Consider the following 21,967-nt stretch of genomic DNA (forward strand, 5'->3'; position numbering starts at 1 on the left):
GGATTTGTACATGTTTCACCTACCTTAACCTTACACTCTGTCCTTCATGCCCCAAATTTAAACTATAATCTATTGTCTTTTGTAAAAATTATAAGATTTGAATTGTTCTATTCAATTCACTTCTACAGGTTGTTATTTTCAAGATCGCCTGGGGAAGATGATTGGGTATGGTAAGCTGAAAAATGGACTTTACTAACTAGAGACTAACTGGAGAAGAAGAGGCAAAGCGTCTCAATGCTTGGTTTCAGCCCACAAAACTGGTTTGGACCAAATCCTTCTTTAGCATAACTGTTTAGGACACCCCCCTTGCCTTTCTTGACAAGGTCGTTCCCTTTCTTGTTTAAGAAAATAAACATTAGCAAGTTCCATTATGGGTTTATCTCATAAAGTTCAAGTTTGAAGTGCCTTTAATTTTTTCTGCATTTCACTGAGATTGATGACAACAAAGAATATTTCAATTAGGAATTGATGAGTTACTTGAGCAATAAAGACATTCTACATCAGTCAACATGTGTTGATACCCTACAACAGAATGGAGTGGCTGAAAAAAAAATAGACATCTTTTGTTGATAGCCTATTGTCACGGACTTAGTCGTTCACTAAGCTCGTGCGGCACTTAGACAAGGCAAGACGCTTGATCTTGCTAAGTCAGCCTTGCTCCCAATGCTTAGCTCGCTCGGCTAAGACACTCGCGACTCAAAAGCTTAAGGAGTTTGGTAGGCAACTCTTTAAAGAATGGAAGCTCTTACTAACTCAAGAAAGCCTTTACAAGTGCTTGGATGCTCACTTGCTTGGTTAGGAAATGATTTTGGATGGTGCTTTGGCCAAATGAGGGTCTCACCTATTTATAGGCATCAATGGAACTATCTGGAACCTTGGAGGGTTCCTTACAAATCAAGAATATTCTAGAACATCCTACCCTATTCTATGTACAACCCTATGTACAAGAATATACAAGAGATTCCTAGAAGTCTCTAGAAAGCCTTGGACTCCTCCCATGCCTTCCACCATAGTGTAGAGATGTGTGGACATCTCTAGGCATTTCTAGAACCTTCCACACTCTTCCCACCAATGGCTTAGTGTAGATGGCTCTAGGAGTCTCCAGAAGCTTCCCTCCTCCTATATAAGCCCATGGGGAGGGTCATTTGAAGCATCCTGTGACACTCTCCCCCACCGATGCCGTCGACGTCCTCGTTGTTGCCTCATTCTGAAACCTCTCGATGTGTTTCCAGAACTTTCTCAAGGCATCCACATGTTCCCAACTTACCTGCCTCTTAGGTAGTCCTTTCCATTGGACTAGATACTCTATCACAAGAGGGACCCCTTGTCTCCTGGTGACCCGTTCAGCCAGGATATTCTTCACCTCCTTCTCCCGTGAGGCTTCAGATGGATGCAGACCCGTGCGCTTTCGATGCTTGGAGTGCTGCTTCCTCTTACCCATTGAGTTCACCTTTCCCTTGGTGACCTCTTCCATGTGTGTGCGGGCTACCTCAGCTCGCTCCCCTTTTTCCTCCTTTACTTGCACCCCTGCTAGTAAGGAGGTCTTAGGCATACTAGGCTTCGGGTTGAATTGGAGGGCACCTAGTAGCTGCATTGAGCCCATATGTGCTTTGTCCTCCTACTCCCTCTCCTCGATCATGGCACTAAGTGCCTTCCTCTTTGGACAATCCCGTGCCCAATGTGGACCGTCACATAGGAAGCATTTGATTTTAGGCGTGAACTCCTTCCTTACCACCTTACCCCTTCCTTCTCGGACGTTAGGCGTCTTGCCTGATCCATTTTTAGGAGCGTTGTGGTCCCTTGGAACCTCGTCTCCACCCATGGTGTGGCTATCCTCCAAAAACTCATCATTGGAGGAGTCTTCCCTCTTATAATCCGTTAAAGACTCTGTTACTGCCATGGCAGTGGCTAAGTCTTGAACACCTCGACGCCTCAATTCCTGCTCGGCCCACCCTTGCAGGTTATCCATGAAGTTGAATAACTCCTCCTCCTCAGTCATGTTAGGAATCTCAAGTATGAGCGAAGAGAATTCCTTGACATAGTCGCGTATCGAGCCTGTGTGCTTGAGACGCCTCATGTTTTTCCTAGCCAGGTAAGCCACGTCCTCGGGGTAGAACTGCCTCTTGATCCCCCTCTTGAAGTCCTCCCACGTCTCTATGATGCAAGTGCCTTTCTCCATATCGGCAAACCTCCGACGCCACCATAGAGTAGCTGTGTCAGTAAGGTAGAGGGTTGCAGTTCTCACCTTAGCCACCTCATCCGTCAATGCGATAGCCTCGAAGTATCACTCCATATGCCATAAGAAGTTGTCCAACTCCTTAGCATCCCTCTTGCCACTAAACCCTTGTGGCTTCGGCACCTCCACCCTAGATGCCCCTTGTGTGGCCATGACCCGTGCCAACACAACAGCCTTGTAGATGGCCAACTCCTGCCGAATCTTTTGGTCTCGGGCCTCCATGCGCGCAGCTAAGGCCTCCATCCTTGACTCCATACAAGCGAACATGTTCATGACCTTTCCTTGGAAGGACACAAACTCCTCGTGTGACACCGGTTGAACTTGTGAGCCTAGCACCCCCTCGTGAAGGTCCTGGATCTGCTTCCTTAGATCCTCTAAGCCCTTCTCCATGCCTTGCTTGATCAAGTCCACCCCTTCCCGGGTGTCTGCCATGGCTAGCTCCACCTTGGCTAGCCTTGCCTCTATGTTGGCTAAGGCTTCATGAGACTTATCCTTCTTGCCCCTACCCTGTGCAGTAGGCTCGGTCTCCCTCCCACGGGTTTGCTCGCTAATCTCCTCTACGTTAGAGCCCGACATGCTTCCTTGCTATGCCCATTTCGTAACCGCGCTCTGATACCACTTGTCACGGACTTAGTCGTTCACTAAGCTCGTGCGACACTTAGACAAGCCAAGACGCTTGATCTTGCTAAGTCAGCCTTGCTCCCAATGCTTAGCTCGCTCGGCTAAGACACTCGCGACTCAAAAGCTTAAGGAGCTTGGTAGGCAACTCTTTAAAGAATGGAAGCTCTTACTAACTCAAGAAATCCTTTACAAGTGCTTGGATGCTCACTTGCTTGGTTAGGAAGTGATTTTGGGTGGTGCTTTGGCCAAATGAGGGCCTCACCTATTTATAGGCACCAATGGAACTATCTGGAACCTTGGAGGGTTCCTTACAAATCAAGAATATTCTAGAACATCCTACCCTATTCTATGAACAACCCTATGTACAAGAATATACAAGAGATTTCTAGAAGTCTCTAGAAAGCTTTGGACTCTTCCCATGCCTTCCATCATAGTGTAGAGATGTGTGGACATCTCTAGACATTTCTAGAACCTTCCACACTCTTCCCACCAATGGCTTAGTGTAGATGGTTCTAGGAGTCTCCAGAAGCTTCCCTCCTCCTATATAAGCCCATGGGGAGGGTCATTTGAAGCATCCTATGACACTATGCTCTCTTATTCCAAATGAAAGTGTTGAAACACCATTGGGGTGATGCTATACTAGCAACTTCATACCTTGTCAATTGAATGCCAACTAAGGTCCTAGAAAACCAAGCACCAGTGAAGAAACTCAAGACACTATTTCCCAACTTTCAAGGAGAAGGCACTTTACCACCAAAGGTCTTCGGGTGTGCATCCTATGTTCATATCCATGACCAATTACTTGGAAAGTTGGATCCTAGAGCTGTGAAGGCTATGTTCTTAGGATACTCTCCCATAATGAAAGGCTACAAGTGCTATCACCCTCCCATGAAGAAGCATTATGTCACTATGGATGTGACTTTTGTAGGGAATCAACTATACTTTGATAGCTCCTATCTTTAGGGGGAGAATATATCAAAGATTGGAAGATAGGTGGGATTGGGATGTAAAAAAAGAATTGAAAGAAGGAACAAACATCATTGCTATTGAAAAGAAGGAGTTGAAAAAAGGAACAAACATAATAGTTTCTGAAAAGAATGACGAATTGCTGCTAAAAGGAATGATACAATGGTTGAAATTATGAATAAAGATGATGGGAATAGAATGGTTGTCCACCCCAATCAGAGAGATAATCCTAGAAATCCTTCCTACAATAAATTAGATAGTGTTTCACCAAAAATATTTGCTGAAACTTCTCCTAGTTCTCTCACAAATAATGAAACCATGCCTGAAAGACCTAAAACTCCAATTCGCAATGTGTGCTCTAGGAAGGAAAGATTCATCATCACTTCTCTAGCTCTTATTGTCAACCTTTAAATAGGTAATGAAAATAACGATGTAAGTCCACCTTCTACTTTAGAGATCTCTCCTCCTAGTAATCTTGGTTTGCTTATTGTTTTTTAAAAAAGGGTTCGAGCTTGCACTCGTCATCCCATGTCTCATTTTGTGTCTATACAGAAACTTTCACCTTAATACCAAGCCTTCCTCTCACAAGTTTTGTCTCAACAAATACCCACCTCTATTCAAGAAGCCTTAACCTCAAAATCATGGAAAGATGCCATGAATGAGGAGATGATAGCATTGAAAAAAAACCAGACTTGGGAGATTGTTGATTTACCAAAAGGAAAGAAGCCATGGATTGCAAATGGATCTTCACCATGCAATACAAATTTGATGGATCATTGGAAAGATACAAAGCAAGACTTGTTGTCAAAGGGTACACTCAAACTTGTGTTATAAACTACCATGAGATGTTTGCATTAGTGGCAAAGATGAATACCATTAGAATTCTTCTGTCTTTGGCTGACATCAAGAATTGGTCTCTACAATACATTTCTGCAAAAGTCAAATTTGCTGAGTAAGAAAGTATGGAGGAGAGAGAGAGGGTTAGAGAGAGAAAGAACGTGAGAGAGAAAGATAGCGGCGGCGATGGGGGATCGACAGAGACTGTAGAGGGCGAGAGCCATGCGAGGCCTGGGAAGAATGTCAGGAAGGGTGGTTTCGACGTGGAATCGAAAACGTTTGAGGTTGAGGTGGAGAAGAGAAGAGGCAGATTGCAAGCCACGATTGTGGAAAGGAAAGGAGGGATCTCGTCGTGGGTTAGGCTAGGTCCGGTGAGCCTTGGGATAGTCCTCGATTGCCTGATTCTGAGCATCGAGGACGAAAGGATGGGTAGGTGGGTAAGAGAGTGGAAGGAGAATGAGAGGAAGTACTCTCTGACGCGCGACTATAACAGAGGGGGTTGCTTTCTCCGTCTGGGGGTTGCGGACTTGGAGAGAAAGAGGTTTAGCATTTTTATTCCCAAAGGAAGAGGAGCAAAGGGTGGTTGGGCTTCAATGGTGGAAACACTACGGAGCTTGGGTTGTGAAGACGGAAGGATAAAGAGTCAGAAGGAAGACGAGCCACGGTCGAAGCCAAACATGGTGAAGACATATGCGGAAGCGACCAATATGGCAAGGGGAAAGGAGAGAACAGAAGTAAGGGTAGAGGTCACAAAGGAGGAAGTGGGTCGGAATCTATTCAAACTTGAACACTGTGTTGTCGAGACATGGAACCCTAACGCAGCAAAAGGGGACGACCTCAGAGGGTGGGGAACCCAGTTAGCGAGAATTTGGAGCCTAAAAGGAAATCTAGGGCTAGCAAAAATGGAGAAGGGCAAGGTTTTAATGGAGTTTGAGTTTTTGATAGAGGCTGAGCAAGTCTCTAAGCTTGGAAGTATCTCGTTTGGGGGGTTGTTTCTTCGTTTGGAGAAGTGGAGGCCAGAGACGGGATGCCTGAGGGAAGGGGAGAGAAGTAGTGAAGCTTGGGTGCAGGTAGTAGGCTTATCTGTTTCCTTGTGGGAGCGGGATATTTTGAGGAGGATTGGGGAGGCGTGTGGGGGATTTCTTGCGGTTGACTATCAAACGGAAAAAATGGAGGAGTTACAGTGGGCACGACTCTTGGTGAAGCGGAACGGTGAGACTTCTCCCAATGCAGTGGAGGTTTGGGTTGAAGAGTCATGTTACTCGATAACCTTATGGTGGGAAGTCAGGCCAGTCATGAAAGTGTCGACTACTGGAAAGAAAGGGAAGGCCGTCGCAGCGGGAGAGAAGGTAAGGGGTGATGTAAGTGCACGCGCGAGTGAGCGTGTGACGGTGGCGATGGAGGGTTCGAGGCTCGAGGACACCCTGCTGATTGCCGATGGGACGCGAGGTCAGTCCAGCAGGTCGGGTCAAACCCCGAACCCTTCTCGGAGCGACGACGGGTCTCCAGGCGGGCCTCACGTCTCGGGTGGGCTGGGTTTGTTGGGCCAAGCAAAGCCCTCTCGGTGGTCTAAGGCCTCTGACTCCCCTGGGCTAATTCCGTTTGGGCTGGTTGATTCTGGGATTGGGAAGCCCACGGAAAAGGCCAAGCCTATGGGGCTGCTTCAAGGGGCTGGGCTGGACAACCAAAGCCCATCTTCTTCTGGTTTGTTTAGGGCCCAGGCGGAAAGGGCCTTCCTGCTACGAAGTGTAGCCGAAGCCCATTGAGGGGCCCAGATGCAGCTATTTCCCCTTTTTGGGTGAAGGATGGACAGTGGGGGCTCTATTGGGACGAGACTCAGTGTGGGGGGGGGATCTCCAGGACCGACTGTGCCCTGCTGGAGGAAGACGCAAGGTATGATAACGCTCTTTCCTCCTCTAGAATGGTGGCTCTTGACCCTCCTTCTCCCTTCTTTTCTCCTTTTGGTCAGACTCCCTTGAGGGAGTCTTTCGACCGTTCTGGGGCTCTTGTGGACTCAACCAAGGGGGATAGGTTGTGCAATGGAACTGGGTCTACAGAGCAGGTTGAAGGGAAGTGTTGGGATTTGGTAGAGATCAGTAATGATAGTATGGAGGATAATAGAAAGGCTTTGTGCCTAGCCCGGCCTATGCCTCAAGAAGAAAGTGGATGGGTGGAAGCGAGATGGGAGGAAAGTGATTTGGCTAGGTTCAATTAGTTTTTGGGATTCTCGACGGAGGGCCTAGAGAAAGATATCTTGGAGTTTATGGTTAAAATTAGGAAGAGGAGAGAAAGAATTCATAGCAAAGTCATGTTGGAGAAATCGAAGTTTGAAAGAGAGTTGAGAAGACTTGAATGTTCAGTCAATTATGAGGGGGGGAAGAAGAAAAAGTGTACTGTGCAAGGAAGAGGGTGCCAAATTATGGAAGTCCAATGAAAATAAGGCTCTTGAGTTGGAACGTGCGCGGAGTCAATGATAACTCCAAGAGGAAAGTGATTAAAGCTATGATCAGAAGCCAGAAAGTTGATTTGTTTTGTGTCCAGGAAACGAAAATTCAGTCCATGACTGAGGGTCTGGTGAGGAGTTTGGGTTCTGGGAGGTTCCTTGATTGGGGTGCTTTGGATGCTTAGGGAGCCGCAGGAGGGATTCTGATTTGCTGGGACAAAAGAACCTTGGAAGTCCTTGAGATGGAGATGGGTCAATTCTCAATCTCATGCAGACTTAGGAATGTAGAAGACGGGAAGGCCTGGATATTTACAGGTGTGTATGGGCCGTTTTCCAAAGATGACAGGGAGACTCTCTGGGGGGAGCTTGGGGCTATAAGGGGTATCTGGGATGATCCCTGGTGCATAGGGGGTGACTTCAATGTTACCTTATCCCTTTGGGAAAGGAGCAATCAGGGGAGGCTGACTGGCGCTATGAGAAGATTTGCTCAGGTGGTGGATGACTTAAAGCTCCTGGATATTCCTTTGCAAGGGGGGGGGGGGGCTGGCTTCTTGGAGTGGGGGAAGGAACAATCAAGTTTGGGCTAGACTGGACCGGTTTCTAGTGACCTAAGATTGGCTTGACTGTTTCAGTGGGATCATTCAATGTAGGCTGCCCAGACCCACCTCTAACCATTTTCCCATTTTACTGAAAGGTGGAGGGGTCAGAAAGGGCCCTTCCCCTTTTAGGTTCGAGAATATGTGGCTTAAAGTTGATGGGTTTAAGGAGCTTCTTCGGGGTTGGTGGTAGGAGGCGGGGAGGAGGGGGAGGGCCAGCTTCAGATTGGCTACAAAATTGAAGATTCTAAAGGATAAAATCAAAACTTGGAACAGGGATGTGTTTGGTAGATTGGAAGTCAACAAAAACCTAGCCTTGTAACAAATAGAATTTTGGGATAGGGTGGAGAGTGACAGGAACCTAACTGAAAGAGAGACGAAGCTGAAAACAGAGGCCAAGGATGTCTTTAAAAAATGGGTGCTTTTGGAAGAAACGCATTGGAGACAATTGTCTAGGGAGTTGTGGCTTAGGGAAGGAGATAAGAACACTGGCTTCTTTCACCGGATGGCTAATGCTCATAGAAGAAATAATTCCATGTAAAAGATTAAAATCAATGGGAGGTGGCTGGAGGAGGAGCGGGAGGTGAGAGAAGGGGTTGTGAATGCCTTTCAGAAGCTGTTGTCAGAGGAGCAATCCTGGAAAGCTGATATTGAACGGCTGCAGCTACAAAGGTTAAGCCATGCTAAAGCTGAAGGTTTGGAACAGCCATTCACTGAGAAAGAGATTCATGCGGCTCTGATGGGGATGAATGGTGATAAGGCCCCAGGCCCGAATGGGTTCACAGTGGCCTTTTGGCAATCTTGTTGGGAGTTCGCGAAAGAGGAGATTGTGGACTTGTTCAAGGAGTTTTTTGAAGAAAATTCGTTTGCCAAGAGCCTTAACTCTACTTTCCTAGTACTCATTCCTAAGAAAGGGGGGGCTGAGGACTTGGGGGACTTCAGACCCATCAGTCTGCTTGGGGGTTTATATAAGATCTTGGCCAAAGTGTTAGCCAATAGAATTAAGGAGGTGTTAGACAAGGTGGTTTCGCCGGACCAAAATGCCTTTGTGAAGGGAAGATAGATTTTAGATGCCTCGCTCATAGCCAATGAGGTGATTGACTATTGGCTTAAACGCAAAGAGAAAGGGCTGATATGTAAATTGGATGTTGAAAAAGCCTATGATAGTATTAATTGAAATTTCCTCATGAAGGTCATGCACAAGATGGGCTTTGGGGACTGGTGGATGAAATGGATTTGGTGGTGTATTTCAACTGCAAGTTTCTCTATTCTGGTCAATGGGGTGCCAGTTGGTTATTTCCCCAATTCTAGGGGGTTACGCCAAGGAGATCCACTTTCCCCCTACCTCTTTGTGTTGGGAATGGAAGTGCTAAGCGCGTTGTTAAGAAGGGCTGTTGATGGGGGCTTCATTTCAGGCTGTAGGATTCAAGGGAGGGGGGGAATGGAGATAAATGTTTCCCACTTACTATTTGCTGATGACACGATTATTTTTTGTGAAGCAAGACAAGATCACATTGCCTACCTAAGTTGGATTTTGGTGTGGTTTGAGGTAGCCTCTGGTCTTGGAATAAACCTTGCTATAAGTGAAGTAATCCCGGTTGGGGAGGTGGAAGACATTGAGGTGTTGGCGATGGAGTTAGGGTGTAAAGTGGGGACCCTTCCTTTTGTTTATTTAGGGCTACCCTTGGGAGCCAAGCACAAGACCATGGCTATGTGGGATGGGGTTGAAGCAAGAATGAGAAGAAGGCTTGCCTTGTGGAAAAGACAATATTTGTCAAAGGGCGGGAGGATTACCCTCATTAAAAGCACCTTGGCCAGCATGCCTATCTACCAATTGTCTCTTTTTCGCATACCTAAGCTAGTTGCAAAAAGGCTCGAAAAACTACAAAGGGATTTTCTTTGGGGAGGGGGAAGCACGGAAAGAAAAATCCATCTAATCAATTGGGAGGTGGTGTGTACCCAAAAGGAGAGTGGGGGTCTAGGTATTCGGAAAATTGATCTCTTGAATAAGGCCCTGTTGGATAAATGGATTTGGCGGTTTGCCTTTGAGGAAGAATTCCTTTGGAGGAAGGTGATTGGGGTGAAGTATGGCCAAGTGGGATTTGGTTGGAGAACAAAGGAGGCCTGCGGAACGTTTAGGGTGGGGGTTTGGAGGGATATCTTGAAGGAGTCGTCTTGGTGTTGGGATAATATAGAGTTCAAAGTGGGAAAGGGGACTAAGGTTAGTTTCTGGACTGACCATTGGTGTGGAAATGAGGTGTTGTCCCAAGCTTTTCCCCAGTTGTTTGCTTTGGCGGCCTAAAGGAATGCCTACGTAAATGAGATGTGGGATTCTAGTCTTGGTCAAGGAGGTTGGAACATAAGACTCTCTAGAAACTCTAATGATTGGGAGTTGGACGCCTTAGGAGAGCTGTTGCATATGTTGAGGGATTTGAGGATTTCTTTTGAAGAGGACTCGGTGATATGGAAAGGAGGGGGACACGGCCGCTTTCGGATTAGAGATGCCTACAAGTTGTTGACAAGGCCTAATGTCATTACCTTCCCGAAAAAGAGCATTTGGGTGGACAAGGTCCCAACCAAAGTTGTTTTTTTTTGCGTGGGAGGCTTCTTGGGAGAAGGTCCTAACTTTGGACAAACTTCAAAGACGGGGTTGGCATCTTCCAAATTGGTGTTTTTTGTGTGGTTGTGAAGAGGAAAATGTAAATCATATTCTTTTACACTGTACAGTTGTAAGGGCTCTCTGGGAGATTGTCTTGGCCTTGTTTGGGGCTAATTGGGTGTTCCCAGAGAAAGTCAGAGATGTTAGTCAGTTGGAGGGGCCCTTTTGTGGGGAGAAAGAGGAAAAGGATTTGGACTTCCATCCCGTTGTGTATTTTTTGGACGGTTTGGAAGGAGAGAAATAGATTAGCTTTCAGAGGGGGCGCTCTAGCTATTCAGAAACTAAAGAATTCTTTTGTTTGTAACTTGTGGAGTTGGGCTAGAGTGTATATGGGAGAAGAGTCCTCTTCGCTTTTAGGTTTTTTGGAATGGCTTGTCGTTCCCTAAGGGGTGGTGAGTGTTGTTTTTGTTCAGGCTGCTATGTATACTTCCTGTATGCTTTGTGGCTTTTTGCCTCGTAATATATATATGCGCACTTATCTAAAAAAAAAAGAATTGGTCTCTACATCAATTTGATCTCAAGAATGCATTCTTTCATAGAGATTTAGAAGAAGACGTTTATATGGACATACCATTGGGATACTAGGAGAGACGACCGAAGAGCAAGGTATGTAGACTAAAAAAGTCCCTCTATGGTTGAAACAATCACTTCAAGCATGGTTTGGGAAATTTACCAAGTCTATGCTTGATAGAGGCTATTCCCAAAGTCAAGGTGATCACACCTTATTCATAAAACCATCCTCAATTGGGAGAGTTATTGCCTTAATTGTGTACGTGGATGATATTATTGTGACTGGTGATAACAACATGACCAAACCAAGCATGTGGAAATTGATAGACATTTTATAAAAGAAAATCTTCACTTCGAACAAGTTTGTACTCCATATGTTTCATCCTCCAACCTGCTTGTAGATGTGCTCACAAAAGGATTATCTAATACAAACTTTCAACAGATAATTAGCAAGCTTGGAATGCGAAATATCTTTGCATCATCTTGAAAGGGAGTCTTAGAAAATGTCTATCAATTTCCACATGCTTGGTTTGGTCATGTTGAACTGAATTATGTGCTATGTTTATAGCTGCTTTATTGTCACAATAAAGCACCATTGGACTCTTTACTCTCACTTGCAAATCTAAGAGTATTATCTTCAACCAAAGTAGTTTGCAAATCCCCTACACCATTGTTTCCCTCAACTCTCCTTGGGTGGCATGGAGCGTTTGTGGGGAAAACCCGTAAAAAGGCGTGGCAAATGACCCCCTTATGTATATTTTGGTCAGTTTGGAAGGAAAGAAATTTGTTGGCTTTTGGGAATGAGGTGTTTTTGCTCCAAAGGCTGAAATATTCTTTTGTATGTAATCTTTGGTCTTGGGTTAAGGTGTTTATAGTTTTGAGCCCTTCTTCTCTTGTTAACTTTTTTGAGTAGCTAGGCTCTAAGTAAGGGCAGGGGCTGTTGTTTATTTCCTTTTCCCTTGGTTTCGAGTCTGTGGGCTGCTTTTGTATACTCCCTGTATACCTAAAGGGCACTAGTTTGGTGTTTCCTCTTCCCGTTTAATATTATTCTCTTTATCTATCAAAAAAAAAAAAAGAATAGACAATAATTTGGTAGAATAGGCAATTACTTTCTATAAATTAGTTGTATATTTATAGTTCTATTGTTACCACTGATGTGGATCTACTATGTATGGGAGGTTAGGATATCTTTCCTAGTTTAGAGCTCAATAGATCAACTAGTGTATTTTATATATCTTATAATATTTTTTCCTAAGAAATATATCAGTTTTCATAACTCTTTCACAAGTTTATAGAACCTAATGTGAAACCTCTCCCATCCCACCCCCAACTCATTGTCACCTAAGTTAAGCCATGAGGGCTGTGAATACCTTTTTTTTTTCTTTTTTTTTATAGAGCTCTTACATTGAAAATTTGAACTTAGAATTCTTTTGATGTTTGTTCCCCTAGATTTTTGTAATTGACATAATTCAGTTGTAGGATTTTGAAGGTTTCCGTATGTGAGTTTTGTGATTTTATTTTTGTTTTCTTATTTGGTAAAATTCAATGTATTGTTTTTTTCATTTATTCCACATGTTTCATGTCTTGGAGAGATTCACACTATTTGTATTTTTAAGTTGAACATGAAAACTGTCTTATGGACATTTATGCTCATTTTGTTATCTCTTTATGTTACCCACTGAACTTGCATGTTGCATTTGAATGGCACTTGTATCTTCAGATATGATGGTCAGCGCGCCCAAATTCACAAACTAGTTGATGGATCGGTGCGTATCTTTTCAAGAAATGGGGATGAAACGACATCAAGGTTTCCAGATTTGGTTAGTGTGGTCAGGGAATCATGTAAGCCTGATGCATTGACTTTCATACTGGATGCTGAGGTATTATCTTCCATTATGAGATGCTATTTTATTCTGAGGATTGAGTTGATATATTTATTTACATGAAGTTTAAAAAATTTGTATGAACAAATTTTGCGTCCTACAATCAAATAGACAAGATAAGAAGTGAACAGAATAAAATTTATATTACTTAAAAACAAATGATTGGTGCAAACCCTCTTTGGTCCATCCTTCAGAAGAGAATATGAGCCCTTTGATTCAATTACCTTTCTTAATTTTAATCTCAGAGTTGGTGAGCTCACATCCTTGAATTGGAGTTTAATGGAGGGCCAGGGATAACTTGTACCCAGATAAAATTGTATCAGTTCTTTGAATAGTTCTAAAAGAACAAACGGAAATTGTCTGAATATTGTCTTTGATCTTAAATTTTGAAGTTGGACAGGTGGCGCATGTGTGGTGCTTTGATGTTCTTTCATTGACAAGTCAAACTATGTATATATGCTGGTTTTGATCAAAATTCTAAGGTCCCTCTTTCTTTCTTCTAAGGATCCCTATGCTAAAGAAGGATATTTGTATTTATAGTTGCAACTAGGTTGTTTAATTTGACTTTTCCTAATTTGATTTTCTTGACTTGAGGAATTAGACTTCTTTATTTAAGAAATAGCTTTCCTTAATTTGAGAAATTTGCCTTCTTAATTAAAGTTAAACTTTTGTTCTCTTCATTTTTTACAACAATTTAATTATAACACTTGATTTGTGATCTTTCAAACACCAAAACATTGTGTATTAAAGCTATGCATTTTTTATTTTTTTTTAAGTTGTTTACCACATAAACAATTTTTGGATTCATCATCTTCAAATTGAACTTTGCTCTGTCGTCTTGGGATTTTGGTTAGAAAATCAAATTTTCAAATTTTTATTTTTATTGTTGTCGTCGTTATTGTTATTAGTATTACTATTATTTAGTTTAAAAGAAGGCTCTTACACTAATGGCAAATTTTCTTATTATTTGCTTTCAAAATAATGACTTAAAATAGTACAATTAATTACCTTCTAGTGTAAGATCTTCCTTTGAAACCAAATGATAGGAAACTTTCTCAACTTTCGTATTTCTATCTTCCACCAAAAACTTTTCTATTTATAAGTCCCACTTTCTTCTTCTTCACGCACATCACCTTTTGATTTTCCTTTCATTTTTTCTATCTATACATTCATGATAAATGAATCAACCTTGTCAGGAAATGTCTTCCTTTTGGTTTCACACATTTTCTTTTGGTGTTGTCTTGTCACATGGTCATGTACCCATGTTGATCGCATGTATTTTCTCACTCTTTTTCTTCATTTCTTTGTACAATTTTCTTTTTTTCTTTTTTCTTTTTTTTTTTGGCGTCCTTAAATTGCTTTTAGCTGATCACCATTCAATACAACTGATTAGACATCCATGTTTCCCATGTGTTCTTGTTAAACATTATGACTGCTTGGAGTATTGACATTTTGTTTTTCAAATATGTTTTACCTAAAACATGTGAGTATAATTTGATCAAACTTTCATACTTTGAAAGCTTGAATGTTCATTACAAGAGGTAGCCCTAAACCCTAAACCCTAAATACCATTTTTTGTTTGTTTGTTTGTTTATTTATTTATTATTATTTTATTTTTTTATTTTAATTTTTTGCACCGACTTCTTATGAAATGAAGAGAAATCAGTTTGTGGGTATGATCTTCAAGTAGTGAATGATGGTGAATGACCAACAATGAACCAGAGATGATAGAGGTGGCAATATAACCATAGCTGTAGTCAAGCAATGGAAATGGTGTATAAGTTGCTAACTATGGGTCTGATGGTGGAGATCTCATAGGTGTCAAGTGTTGAATACAACATTGTGACTGCTTTGAATGTCAATGTTAATTTCATAGTATTATGAGATTACGTAAAGAAAATGGTTGGAGATGTGGCGATTCTTGGAACTTGCCTTTAACTGGAATGATAGTTAAAGCTGGAAATTGTGGAACAAAGGTGGTCTGATTGTTGGACTCGAGTGTGGATACTTATCTAGGAGTCGGATTCTTTTAACTTCAAAATAAAGAAATGGGGAAACTAGCTAAAAAAGATCCAAAATTTAGATATAGATACGAGGATGCAACATAATAAAAGGGAAAAAAAACAATCAGAAATTAATTAAAGGTAAAACTATTTTTAATAAGAACTTTCTTTTTTTAATCTTTTATCTTTCTCTTTTCTTTCTTATCCCTAACTATTCTTAATTTCTCTCTTTTTTTGATGTAATAATCAGCTAAGGAAATCAAAAATTAAAAAATAAGTCAATCAAAATCAAAGATCCATGTTTGAAGTAAGGTAAGAGTAACTAATAAGATTCCCTACCCACACTCATGTTGTATTGTGTTGACATGAGTATGCTAGGTGAAGTTGGAGACTTTGAGCATAATAGGTGGTGGCATGGTTGTTGTCTTGATAAAGTAAGCAGAAGAAAGGGAAAAGGAAAGGAAAAGGACAGAAGGAAGAAAGAAGGAAAGGAAGAGAAATAAGAAAGGAAGAGAGGGGAAAGAGGAAAGAGATGAGAGGGAAAAAGAGGAGGAAGAAAATAAAAACAAGATCCACCTACCATGTTCTCTCTCACATTACCCTTTTTCTTTTAGTATCATTTTTTAGTTACTTTCACATTTTTTTAGTATCATGTTTACATGTAACTTGTATTTGTTTGATGCATGGAATAAGAAATTGTTAATCTTTTTAGCAAACATGAAGCCCTTGTCATGCTTGTGTTCGCTTATCAGGTAACAATAACACTATGTTATGCCTTTTGACCCTATAGAAGATGGATGTTGAAATCTTAGCACCCCATGCAAACTAACTTGAAGACTAGTGTTGAACTTTTCACAGTCAATTAAGTTGAGTGTTAAAATTTGACATCCATGAAGAATGGTATGACACCTAATGACGACTAGTTTCAAAATTTTGGCACTCAAGGAAGACAAACTTGAAATCCAGTGAAGTTGGCTTGACATCCTATGAATACTTGTGGATAGTGTTTTCCTATATTTGATTTGGTTTATGTAGTGGGGAAAAGGTTTATAATCCTTCTTTATACTTATTCCATTGCAATGAAATGTTTGTTTCTTGTTTTATATATACAAGAAAGAAAAAGATCTTATGAGGACTAGCATCAAAATTTAGAAAGCTTAATCAAATTGGTTGTTAAAAAGTTCATTGGTAGGATACTAAACCAAGATGTTTGTTAAAAAGTTCACATTGGTATGATACCAGACCAATACATGCCAAAACTTTGGTACTCTATAAAGATTAAGTTGACATCCAATGAAAGTTGCCACTCAATGTAATTAGGTGTTAACACCTAAATCAAGAACAATGTCAAAATTTTTGCACTAAAAATTGTTGTAAAGTTGGAGTTCTCTAATTCTAGAGATAGAGTTTCTATTTGTTTTTTTTTATTATTATTATTTTCTTTTTTTTTTTTATTATTATTTTAGGAAAGAAATAAGAATCTTAACAAGCTAGTTTAAATCTTAGATTTTTTTTCATGGTTTTATTTAGTTTTTAATGTTTCCTAAAGCTTATCAATAAGATTAATTATTGTAAAATAGATTGATTATAAATAATAGTAAGTCTTTTGCATTATTTGCAATTTTAAATGGTCAAACTTCATTACTTTTCTTCTAAGTGAGACTCTTTCTAAAGACCTTTTTTTGTTCTTTTATTTTATTTTTACTTTTCTCTTCTTTTTTTTTTTTTCTTCTGTTACCTCTCTCCCCTTTTTCCTTTCTTTTTCTTTCTTTTCTTCTTTCTTCCTCCTTTCATTTCCCTTCTTTCTATTTGTACCAAAACTACAACCACTTTGTCGTTAACTAGAAGGAAGTGCCAAACCTCTGCCAATCCAAGCTCGTTGACATCACCCACAACTTATTTGCCTCATGGAACCTCTAGCACTCCCCACGTCTCTAGTCATCATCTCCATGTCAAAACTAAGCCACCATGAAATTAGTTTTAGAGTTCATGATATACATTATGGGCCCAAATCCTACAAGCTTAAGATTTTAGGAAAATTGGTTGTTCAATATAGTATCAGAGCCTCATTTGGCAGGAGGTCATGTGTTTAGACCTCACCATATGTTTATTTTCTCAATTTATTAAGCCTAGAAGAGACTACTTTATTCCCCAATTTCTTAAGTCCATGTATAAACCAAAGGGGGCCACATGTGAGGGAGGGTGTTAAAATGGATGATATACATTGTGAGCTTAAATCCTACAAGTTTAAACTTTTAGAAAAATCGGTTGTTCAATAATTAGTACCATTATTTGCTGCTACTAATAATGTTTTAGTCAACACTTCACACCTATCAAAATGCACCTCAATCAATGTGGGGCCAATCAACAAGGCAATGGAAAGAGAAGGAAAAAGAAAAAAAGAAGAGCCTTGATGAATAAGGAGAATAATCTTTGCAATAGGGTTAATTATCCATCATCAATTGCCATCCTTTAGGGAGTCAAATTTCAAAAAGGGATGTATTTCAAGGAAAAGATGGTGGGACTTGGAATAGGAAAGTTCTCTATTAGCGTGAAACCCTTCTTTAATGGCCTAAAAGGGTGTCTTGAAGAAAAGAAACCATAGGGCACAAAATAAGGTAGTTTCCTATTAGTGTGAAATCATTTCTTGATATAAACAGAAAAGGAGAAATTCAAGGAAGAAAATAGAAGAGTAAAAAGGAAAACTTCAAGACCCCACTATATTGATCACAAGCACCTATTGCTTTATGCCTCAAAGGTGTAGTATTTGTAGACACTAAAAGATTTGTTGTGACCAAATCACAGGCAAATTGGTTATTAGTTAAAAGATTTGAAAATTTTATTTTCTAACTAGAACAAGCTAACACAACAAAGTTGAGTAATGATTCTATATATATATATATATATATATATATATATATATATATAGATAGATAGATAGATAGATAGATAGATAGATAGACATAGATATTGGATACATGGTAGACAACTCAAAAAAAAAAAAATCTTAGGTTTAACAAGCAATATTTGTGCATTTTGAAAATAACAAATCAAGCCTTACGAAATAACAAAAAAAAAAAAAACGGAAGAAGAAAAAAACCAATTAGTCAAATAAAATTTAGGTTGAAAAGGGAGGAAAAAAAAAATCTCACACTTGGAAATTTTCTTAAATTAAGGTAGATATTTCTTAAATCTAGGAGTCAAAGTCATTTATAAGAAAATCAAATGAATCTAGGAGTCAAATTCATTTAATTAAGAAAATCAAACCTAGGGATGTCAAAATAAACACTCCATCTGTGCTTATAACATGAGGAGACCTTAGAAGCCTGATCTTGGATCAAACATTCTTCAACTAGGTGGTGGAAAAATGTCTAAGCACAACACATGTGCCATTGGATAAAGACTAATATTCAGACAACTTCCTTTTGTTCTCCAAATTATTCAAGTTTATTTAAGAACAAACCATTTTTATCATTTGATCAAACTTTGGTATAAAAACGCGCTTGCAGTGGTCTTCAGTTGGAATTTTCTGAAAATTCTGTTATCCTTTCTTAAATTTGTAATTCTTTGTGGTTTCAGGTAGTTGCAATTGATAGAAAGAATGGCAGCAAGCTCATGTCCTTCCAGGAATTATCTTCACGAGAGAGAGGAAGCAAAGATTCCTTGATCACATTGGATAGCATAAAGGTGTTGTGCATCATCTTTTCTGATGGTCTTGTGGTCTAGTGCTTCAATTCGTAGTTACTGAATCATGGAAAAATCTGCTTAAAGTCTTAGATTTTATCCTAAATTCTTTTGAAATTATTTCTGACTAAGGTGCCTGAAATACTTTAAAAATATTTTATTTTCCTTCCTTTTTAGGAATATTTTTTTGAATCTTTACATAGGGGAGATCCTCATACACTAATGGAAATATGTTTTATGCATGGGACAAAAATATAGAGATGAAAGAAATCAGTCAGGTTTCAAGTCTGACCAGTTTATATTTCCATTGTTGTTGAGGTACATCCACCCTACCCATCTAATTGTTGTCTTTGGCTGTTTGCAAGACTGAAAAAGGGAGGGGTTGGGGTGTGGTAATTGGGGCGAGGGGCTTGAGGACATTTGCTGCCAGAAGTAGCCCCAACACAGTTACCAATGGAAGGAAAGTTTCAGCCTTCTAAGGTGAGACTAGTCTCAGCTTAAACAATTGAGTACGGTGTAATGCCCCAAAGTCCCCAGCCCCTCCTAAAGATCCAAACCATGTACTGCAGCTGGTTCCAGTCAGTAACATGAGATTGGTCAAACTTGAAATCTTTATTATCTGATACTGTATGTCTTGAAAATGTATTTTTATGCCTTTCTCAAAAATATAAAGTTTCAAAGAACAGGTTGAGTAAATAAGTTATGCACAATGTAGCTCTATTCTGCTTTTCTCTTATCAGGAAAAAAAATTGATTCATTGATATAAATTAGAAATTATAAAGAAGGATGAGTTATCCTCAAACATGATTATAAAATCTGTGACTGAAGAAAAGAAACTAAAACACAAACACACAGACACAGTGGCTACAACTCAAGGTGGTATGTGGAGATCTAGAGAAAATCTGGAATGAACTGCTGTGTTACAGTTGTGTCACAGCTTTGGTATAGTTGTATTTCCTATTCTAATTTTATTCCCTGATTTTATGAGACTTTCTCTCCTAAAATCAAGGATTATATTTCTCTTCTAAGGTAAATGACCTTAGCTATTCATGTATCAATATCGGTACTATAATCGGTTTGAAGATAGAGAAAAAGAAGTTTTTTTTTTTTTTTCTCCCTCAAATTTCTTCATCGTTAAGAATGACCTACAAAGAAATCTAACTCAAGGCATCGTTAAGATCCACTTTCTGGGTATAGCGCAAGGAACCCAAGTGTGGGAAAACACTAACGACATCAGTTATTTGGTGTAACCACACCATATATTCACGTACTTCTGCTTTAACATTCAGGATATGACAGTAGCTGAATCTTCCTTGGCTAAGATGATTGGGACTCAAAAGTCTAGCCTGATGAAGGACTTCAAAAAGTGCAAGATCTCTGACCCTACAGCCACTCCTATCCTAGGAGGTTTGAAGAAGGCTCCAAACATTCTTTTTTTTTTGATAGGTAAAAGTAATTGTATTAAAAAGAAAAGTATACACGATGCATACAAGGAACAAAAAACAAAAAGGCGTGGACACACAAAAACAACCGCACCTTACGGAGCTCCTAACCAATCTACAAAATCAAGCATCAACAAGGAGTTATCCCCAATATACAATCTTACCCAATTACAAAATTGATACAAAAAAGAACTTTTTAAAGAATGATTTGAACATTCACAATTTTGAAAGGCTCTCCTCTTTCTTTCCCTCCAAATGGACCAAAAAAAGCATAATGGAGCAGCCTTTCAAGCCTTTTTTCTTTTTCTACCAACAGGAAAGCCTCCCCAACTCAAGAGAAAACCTCTCACCGAAGAGTGCATCACCCACTGTACACCAAATAAAGCAAAAATTAGCTGCCACAAAATACGAGCTTTCGGGCAATGAAGAAGAATATGAACACTCGTTTCTTCTTCCTCTTTGCACATGTAGCATCTATTAGGCATCTTCCACCTCCTCTTTTTGAGCTGATCTAGAGTCAATCTTGGCCCAAGTTGCCTCCCAAGCAACGAAGCTAACTCTAACAAGGGCCCAGGAGTTCCAGACTATACTGTGAGGGAAAAGATCTACTCCCCTACTAGCCAAGGAGGAGTAGAAGGACCTAACAAAAAAAATACCACTCTTTGTGTCAAGCCACTCCACTGAATCCTCAGAATCCATAGAAATAGAATGATCATACAGCCTTTCAAATCCTCCAACTTGTTTGAATGTTGGTGTGTGGGTCTAAAGGAGTGGGCTAGCAAGGACTGATTGCTTTTTGTATATTCCCATATGGGTTGTGGCACCTCATAGTTGTATAAAACTTCCAAATACAACAGGTAAGCTTTCTCCCTCTATGAGTTGTGGCCCTTCTAGGATTCCCCCTCATTGGAAGACCCAAATACAAGAAGGGCCAATACTAGCATAAAAGACCACTGTTGGATGATGTGACAATTCAACGATGCCAACTATTTCCTTTAGAAAGGCCTAATACTAGCATAAAAGATGATAAAGTAAAAGTCTTCCAGATACAGAATCTTTAGGTTTCCAGCACTATAGAAGTTTATTTGTTGTAGAACGAGATGAAAGATCAAAGAAGATAAAAGGAAAGAAAGAAATCCTTGGCAATTACACCAAAGTGTGAGAGCTACAGAGAAAAATATTTTTTCTGCATTTTCTATGCATAATAATTTCAGAGTTTACAATCCTATTTATTTACAACACATATTATAGAGTAATTCTATGTGCATAGGGAATTTAGCCTAAAAATTAGCTGAAAAAATAGGAACTGCTATATTTAAAAATTATAGGGGATAATTTCCAAAATCTCTCCTAATCTATTGCAATCTATCCTAATCTGTTGCTCCTAATCTGCATAACTAATCGCCTAATTTACCACACAAGATTTGCACTCCTCAAGCTGGCTCGAAAATATCTTGCATTCCCGATTGCATGTAAGATTATCAAATCACCCTTGCAGCAATCCTTAGTAAGAACATCGACCAGTTGTTCTTCAGTTAGAATGTAAGGCATGCAAATCAAATGTTAATCAAAAGTTGCAAAGAGATTTCTTGTGGGGAGGGGGAAGTTCGGAAAGAAAAGCCCACCTAGTCAATTGGGAGAGGGTGTGTGTGGGTAAGGAGGAGGGGGGCTTGGTTTGAGGAGGTTAGCCCCCTTGAACAAAGCTTTGCTTGGAAAATGGGTGTGGAGATTTGCTTGGGCCAAGGACGAGATGTGGAAACGAGTTCTTGTGGCAAAATATGGGTAAGAGGATTTTGGGTGGAGGACTAAAAAGGCAAATGGGGCATTTGGTGTTGGGGTTTGGAAGGAGATCTTGAAAGAAGCTGATTGGTGTTGGGATAATATGACTTTTAAGGTGGGAAAAGGCACCAGAATTAGGTTTTGGGAAGACCCTTGGTGTGGGGATGTGGAGCTGTCTCGGAGGTTCCCTCAACTCTTCACTGCAGCTGCCCAAAGGAACGCCACAGTGGAGGACATTTGGGACCAGAATTCTGGTCAAGGAGGGTGGAATCTGAGGTTCATTAGAGGCTTCAATGATTGGGAGCTGA

The 21,967-nt window shown here is 40.3% G+C and overlaps 1 protein-coding gene across 7 annotated transcripts in view; it reads left to right on the top strand.

Moving 5' to 3' along the window:
- LOC100266816 (DNA ligase 6) overlaps window positions 1–21,967 on the top strand; it is a 78,713-nt gene that overhangs the window by 42,780 nt on the left and 13,966 nt on the right. For 6 of the 7 annotated variants that reach the window (XR_787546.3, XM_002266132.5, XM_010662076.3 and 3 more), the window contains exons 11-12: window positions 12,589–12,748; window positions 18,334–18,441. Coding sequence is in view for 6 of the 7 variants with exons in the window: in XM_002266132.5 (XP_002266168.2) it covers window positions 12,589–12,748; window positions 18,334–18,441 (268 nt within the window). In the remaining variant the exon portion in view is untranslated. Of the gene's footprint in view, window positions 1–12,588; window positions 12,749–18,333; window positions 18,442–18,696; window positions 18,857–21,967 lie in introns of those variants that run through there. The other variant, XM_019225138.2, reaches the window with a different exon arrangement.

The sequence above is a fragment of the Vitis vinifera genome, chromosome 14, assembly GCF_030704535.1.
Source record: "Vitis vinifera cultivar Pinot Noir 40024 chromosome 14, ASM3070453v1".
NCBI classification, from domain to species: Eukaryota; Viridiplantae; Streptophyta; class Magnoliopsida; order Vitales; family Vitaceae; genus Vitis; species Vitis vinifera.